At 39.0% G+C, this 7,364-nt stretch overlaps 1 protein-coding gene and 1 non-coding gene across 8 annotated transcripts in view; one reads left to right on the top strand and one right to left on the bottom strand.

Moving 5' to 3' along the window:
- The window catches only part of Magi1 (membrane associated guanylate kinase, WW and PDZ domain containing 1), a 609,927-nt gene that overhangs the window by 496,123 nt on the left and 106,440 nt on the right, over positions 1–7,364 (top strand). For all 7 annotated transcript variants that reach the window (XM_028772989.1, XM_028772987.1, XM_028772992.1 and 4 more), the window contains exon 4: positions 1,462–1,668. In XM_028772989.1, the coding sequence (XP_028628822.1) occupies positions 1,462–1,668 (207 nt within the window). The remainder of the gene's footprint in view (positions 1–1,461; positions 1,669–7,364) is intronic.
- On the bottom strand, positions 116–221 carry LOC114625745. The gene has a single exon (XR_003712120.1). It is a non-coding gene; the product is annotated as a U6 spliceosomal RNA (small nuclear RNA).

Here is a 7,364-nt window from a genome sequence, read left to right as displayed (position 1 = left end):
TCTATCTATCTATCTATCTATCTATCTATCTATCTATCTATCTATCTCTGTGTGTGTGTGTGTGTGTGTGTGTCAGATGTATTTTTAAGTAGATTTATAAAATAACGTGCTTTAGAAGACTCTTAAGAACAATACTAACTTTTGTGTCATCCTCGCTCAGGGGCCCTTACATATCTTCTCTGTAAAATTGCAATGTTAGGATAAGGGCTGTCAAAGCAAGCGTTTGATGCACTTAATTAACTTTCATTTATGAGACCACCTTTTTAAGGTATGCAGTTAAAAACAAGCCTTATAAATAAGCATTGTTTTTTTTTAATTTTGAATTTATTTAATTTGAATTTATTAGTTAAAATTTAGTAATTGTATCACATTTAAAATATATGTATCTGGGGCTAGGCACATAGTTGATAAAGTACTCATCATGTAAGTATAAGGACCTGAGTTTAGACCCAGAACCCACATTTTAGAAGAAAAAAAAAGTAAATGTTATAGGGAGTGCTTGCAATCTCTTTGCTAGGGAGGAGTCAATAAATGAATGGGGGCTCCCTCCCTGGTCAGCTAGTCTAGCAGCACAATTCAAGCCAAAGAGAAATCCTACCTCAAAAACCAAGGTAGATGACATCTAAGGAATGATACCTAAGTCTGGCCACTCTGGTTTATATATGGCACATGCATACATGTATTAAAAAATTCCATATGCATGTATATATACACATATAAACAAACCCAAATGAAAAGAAAACACATTTCTGAATATTAAAGTAGCCACTTCATGTATTACTTATAATTGCATAGCATAGCAGAGTCAAGTGGGGCCTAAATGTGGAGGAAATGAAGGTGTCCGAAGCAGAGGTAGACCATTACTGAGAGTGATTTCCCCCAGAGGGCACCAGTGAAACAGTTTTCACTTGAATCTTGGCAAGGATTTGTTCCCACCCGCCATGACACCCCTATAGTCAACCCTACCATTCAGTTTAAGAGGTGCCACGTGGTGCTCTCTGCCCTCCTTTTACAGAAGTGCCCCAGTATCCTCTTAAAGAGGGACAGAGACAGAGACCTTTGAAGCCTGGGTGGATCTTGGCAGTAATGAATTTTTATCTTCTGTGGGACTCCCTCTTAATCGGATTCAGCATTATTTGGTTGCCTATGTTAAAAAAAAAATGACCAATTCAAATTCAAATGTAATGACAATGAAGTCCTTCTATTCAGGACAGCTACCTCTGTTTTTATCCCTACAAGCTCCTTTGCATCAAAACCACGCGGCTTTCTTTTTCCCTTCTGTAACATCATAACTAGCTAGATAGAAAAGATATCTTTGCTAACTTCTAGACATGAAATACAGCGTGTTCTAGCTTTTCAGCTTTATTTTTTTTTAATGCTCTAAGAGATTTGGTTGTGAATTCTTGGGGCAGCAAAAACTATTCATTTTGAAACATGCAAATGTGTCTCTCCATCACCTAGGAAACTATTATGGGACACCCAAACCTCCCAGCCAGCCAGTCAGTGGGAAAGTGATCACGACGGATGCCTTGCACAGCCTTCAGTCTGGCTCCAAGCAGTCGACCCCTAAGCGAACAAAGTCCTACAATGATATGCAAAATGCTGGCATAGTCCACACGGAGAATGAGGAAGAGGATGATGTTCCTGAAATGAACAGTAGCTTTACAGGTAAGGATAGATTGTGTCCCCTCTGAATGGTTCTGGGTGGTCGGAGTCTTTACAGAAAGTTTCCAACCAGTGTTTGAGGATGTTGAGATTCAGACTCTAACCACAGCATGCTGGGGAAGGGAGAGTCCTTCCTTGGTCTATGTACCATGCTTGCTCAAGAGAGAGAGTCTTTGAACTTCACTCAATCTTTAATGCACTAAGAATAACTACCTGAAATTTCAACCTGGTTTCTTTCTCTTCAAAAATACTACAGTATGTTTAAAATATTTTGTGTTTTGTTTCTTGATTTTTTTTTCTGGGTGGGGGATCATGAGACATGATTATGGTTACTTAGTATGAATGGAAGCATGAAAAATGGGTTTTTATCATGTTCCTGTCACCTGAGGTTATACCACTGAGCTACTGGCATCCTTTTCTCACCTAAGTAAAGCTATAATGGAACCATGCCAGATCTTCAGTTAACTTGTACAAAGTTTACTGTATATCCTACAGGGGGAATGATGAGAAAGTCAATGTATAAGATTTTTAAATTCATGTGCATGCAGTATTACATACTTGGTTTACTGATATGCTATATATTCCGAAGGGATGGTTAAGGATAAAGCCTTGGGTCAGTATAGGATCCACAGACTGGGATGTATTTTCTTGGTTAGTATGCCATATTTTTCACAATATGTGTTTGATCTGTATACCACAGCTCAACATGTAATAAATAACAATATAAATGGCTATGCTGTTCAAATTTACACCATGGCACAAACACCCAGCCAATAGTATATATGAAGTTGCTCATATGTTATGTGACTTAGATGTCCATCTTGTTTTCTCCATTTTGTCTCATGGCTTTCTTTTATTATCTCAGAATTGTAACTATGGATGGGTTATCTATTTTCAGCATATTAGATCATCTTCTCTCTGTATAACCAGACTTTTGTCATTATCTAGTTAGACCTAGCCACAGTGAGTAAAGAGATTGGTCAGTCAGTATGCCCACCTCATGCCTTCATCACCAAAATCCAATAGGAAATTCAGGGGAAAGTTGTCATAGTTGAACACTGTCTGTTGTGCTTCTCAGAGGCTTTGCCAGTCATTCAATTAAAATACCTGAGGTGGCAATGAAAGGTTTGATAATTGTGTTACTACAATAGTGTGGCTTAACCTTTTTGCAAGAAATATTGGGTAAATCAGGAGCCCTTAGGTATTATGGCTTGATTTGTGGTGATTTACAAACAGTATCCATAGCCTCATTTGTGTGTAAAATGGCTAGAATTAGACTATTTGTAGCTTTCTCTGAGAATTTGATTCTATGAAAACTTCATTTTTCTTTCATTTAAAATTGAATAGACAGTGGCTGACCTTTAGTTGTAATATCTAGAAGATATTTGCCATTCTTATGCATATTTTTATTAAAATCAATTGATTGAATTTAGTATTCCTATTCCTTGAGAGTATTCATGCCTTTATACTGATCTTCCCCAAAATGAAAACAGATTATGCACAAGTGTTATCATCTCTTTTAAATACATCTAATACTTTAATGTCTTGATAGTTCAGTAGATAAGAATAGAAAATCATGATCTAACTCACAGCAAAGAAGAGATCCACAAAGCAGATCTAGCAGCCCAGATTCAGTGAAGCACCTCTGTCAGTACAGGAGTACTGAGGAGTGGATACCAGGAGTAGATGGCAGGTGTAGTCCCTAGGAAATGACTCAGAGGTAGTCTCTCAAGTAGACTTGAAGAGTGACCTTCAGTAGACCACAGGAGTATTCCCCAAGAGTAGATCCCTGGAGTTGGCCCCAGTGTTAGGTCCCAGGAGTGGTCTCCAGGAGTACACCCCAGGAGTGGTTCCCAAGACTAGTTCCCAAGAGAAGCCTGAGGAGCTGCCCCCAGGAATAGACCTCAAGAGTAGACACCAGGAGTAGTCCTTATGAATAGACTCCAGGAGTAGTCCCAACTAGACTGTCACAGTGGTCTTCAGTAAACAACAGGAGTATTCCCCAAGAGTAGACTCCAAGCATAGATCCCTAGATTGGCCCCAGGAGTTGTCACCAGATTTGTTTCCAGGAGTAAGCCCCTGGGGGCTCGTGTTCCTTTACCTGTGCTCTATGTACATGTTAGTAGGGATTCTTGGCAGAAAGCAAAATCAAGCTCATGATAGTAGCTGTAGTTATTGGTGGGTTTCCTGTTTTTCCTATTATAACATCCTATTGGTAGAAGCCAGGTCTTAAAGTCTGACTTCTTTATCATTCTCAATTGAAATCCTAGCATCGAAGAAAGGCATTTGTTCCCAGGTCATCATTGATAAATTAGTCTTACCATCCACTTAGACACTGAAAAGGAAGCCAAATGATAAGTGATCTGTACAAACTCCTGCCTTAATACCAAGAAGGCAAATAGCACAAAGTAATGCCCTATGCAGAGAGGATAGCTCAGTGGTATAACACATGACCAGCATACAAGTTCTGGACCTGATTCCAAACAATGATCTGGGGATTGAGGATGAGAGAGTGTAGAGAAAGATAATAGAAAAGAGAAAGATGGGGAGGGTTGCTTGATGTGTCTTTTGATAGGATAACCTCAGCATGTAAGGAATATGTTAAATAGATACTAATTTATAACACTGATGCTCTGTCATGCACTAACTCCAACTGATGCTTTCAAATAATTAACACTACCTCTTCTGTGATGTATGTGTTAAAGGAATTGCTTCAAATAATTTTGCCCTGTCTACCTCTTTAACTTGCAATCCACCAGCTCTGAGCTAACAGCTCCTTGAACAACAGTGGCGTAGTAAGGTCTTAGCTCTGCTTTAGACTGACCTTGCTAAAGTTATGACAGTCATGTCCAAATGTAGAAGCACAGTGTGTTTATAGTCACCAGGACATTAAAAAATAATCTGACATTGCTGCTGTCCTTTGATTGGATCATTTGAAGAAATTGTACCCCAGAATGATGCCCATGTACCATTCATTGTCTATAGCGGGACCCCAGATAGAATAGTGGCCACATGGATCCTGAGGGCATAGCCTGTACCTTCTTTCTGATGTGATGATAGCAGACACTCAGCAATGAGCAGACACTAACCAGAGGATTGATGGTCAAACACTGGGTACTGGGACAGTCTTCCAACAAATGGTTCCTGAATTCCAGAGCTAAGAGCAATCACTCAGGGTAAATACTTCTTATGTGTACTTAATGATGACAGAATTATACTGTTGGCCAAAGTACACTATTATTTAGACAACCAAAAACTTTAAGAAAACAATTTTGGGTCTGGAAAGACAGATCAGTGAGTAAGTCTTGGCTGGTCAAGATAAAGGAGCTGAGTTCAAATCCCAGGTGGGAATAAACTCCCACATAAAATTAAGATTTTAAACAACTCACCTGCTACCTGATTTTATGTCCATATAGTCTTTGGAGAACTGTCTGAAAACATGGTGCTTGTATGAACTGAGTCTTTTTCCATTTGGTGCTTTTTTTTTTTTTAAAAGTCCCTTTAAATATATGCCTCGATCCTTTTGTTTGTAACAAGGAGTCACGTCAGTATTTAGTAGTGGGTCTGGGAGTTTGAGGGGCACATTTCAGCATGAGAAGTTCAACCTTGAGAGGAATGTCAAAAATGATTGTGTTTTGACTTCTGTAAAGTCAAGGCTGAATCTATTTATTCTTGCTAATCACTCAGTTTATATTGATATCTATTAATTTCAAGATGACTTCTGTTTTTATTTGATTTCTTTTCTGTTCTAGATTTCTATTAATCTGTACTTTAAGTTGTACAACTTAATTTGTATTGGTTTGAAAAGGAAAGTGATTTCAAGGAATTAAGCAGTTGAATAGCCTGGGGACAACCTTGGTTTCAGAGATGAATCTTAGACAATTATTCGCCACCTTTTTCTCTCTACTTTTCTCTGTGGAGTCCTTCCTAAGATATGGTAGAATGGCCCCTGGCATATCAAGTACCTGTCTACTTGATTATCTCAGTATCAACAAGCTGCCAGTTGCTCCACCAGATTTGTATACCTGATGTGCTGCTTAGTTTTGTCAGTTTGACACAGGCTAGAGTCATAAAAGAAGAGGGACTCTTAAGAAAATGTCTCCAGTACAATTTGCTTGAAGGCAAGTCTGTAGTGCATTTTCTTGGTTAATGATTGATGTGTGAGGGCCAGCTTTCTGGGGACAGTACCACTCCTGGGCAGGTGATCCTGGGTTGTATTAAAAGCAGGCAGAATAAGCCATGGGGAATAAGCCAGTAAGCAGCATTCTTCTGCAGCCTCTGCTTCAGTTCCTGTCTCCAGATTTCTGTCTTGAGTTCCTGGTCTGACCTCTCTTCCTGATAGATTACAATAGAAAGCACAAATAAACCTCTTCCTCCCCAAGTTGTTTTTGGTCCTAGTGTTTTATGATAGCAGTAGAAATGTAATTTAAGACACCTGACCTTCATGCTTAGCATTTCAACATTTATTTGTGCCTGAAGCAATGGAAAAGGAAAAAGTGAGAGAATTTTCCTAAATCTAAGAGTGTGCCTGGGAAACACAAATGGGTTTGTCTGTTTCTATCTGGACCTATCTAGACCTAGAATGGCCTCCAAACAAGAGCCTGAATGAAGACACCAAAATAAGAGGGGGGAGATATTGGCCAGAGACATCCTGTAGATGGCCTAGTTGGTAGTGCTAGGATCTGGTAGAACTGCTCCTCATCTTTTGTAGGCTTGGCATTCTGCCATCAACTTTTTGGAGAACTTTCCTTCTTGGGTGTTGACTTCACCAGCTGTTCATCAGACAGCTTGGGAATCTGTGTTTTATCTCCTATTCTCAGACTATATCTTCTAGACTCAGAAATGTCTACAGGGAAATGATGTAGGAGACAGAAAACGTGTCCTGGTTGTTGTATGCCGAAGCCCCATGGAGTTTGACATTTAGTCTCATCATCCTCTATAAAGTCAGCAGGAATGTCAACAGTGCTGTTTATGGGTGTTTGGATGGCATCATCCTTGATGTTTTTGGTTAATACAGAGGCAAGGGAGACACGTTTACTTAGAACCTTCCTTTAAGATCCTCCCACATGATAGCCATTCTGGGGTAACTGTCTTGGTTTTCACAAGAACAGTCTCTTTAGTTTCCCAAAGGAGTCTCAGTTCTGACTCACTGTATGCCAGTGAGTCTTCATTTTCTAAACTTTCATATTCTTTCCAGCTTAATTTGTCAGTGTTTGATCTTTCCTGGTATCTATCATCTTCTAATAACTTACTCAGAAGTGCTTCTGTGTCTGTAAGCATTTCTGCCCTGTTTGCACACACACAAACAAAATCAGGAAACAGAATAAATTCAATGGAATGAGAATTCAGATCAGTTTGCGGACATCTTGGAATAGAACCTTTAGGGTTTGAGTTGATAAATTGGTTTCTTCTTCAGGATATTTTGTTTTGCTATTTTTGTTTTGTTTGGGTAGATATTTTTGTACTAGATGTTGAACTCAAGACCCTGCATGTAACATGCATATGCCCTGCCATTCAGGTACACCTACAGTCATGCTAGTCACTTTGATTCCCTTTGTTTACCCAAGTGAAACAGAAGCCATAGGTGATAACCAGCAGTTAGAAAAAGATGAGGTCTTTTTAAAAAAAGAATGTAGATACTAGATTTAGGGTTTCTTCTTCTTCTTCTTCTTCTTCTTCTTCTTCTTCTTCTTCTTCTT

Source organism: Grammomys surdaster, unplaced genomic scaffold (genome assembly GCF_004785775.1).
Source record: "Grammomys surdaster isolate TR1022 unplaced genomic scaffold, NIH_TR_1.0 220, whole genome shotgun sequence".
Lineage (NCBI taxonomy): Eukaryota > Metazoa > Chordata > Mammalia > Rodentia > Muridae > Grammomys > Grammomys surdaster.
This window is presented reverse-complemented; position numbering and strand designations above follow the sequence as displayed.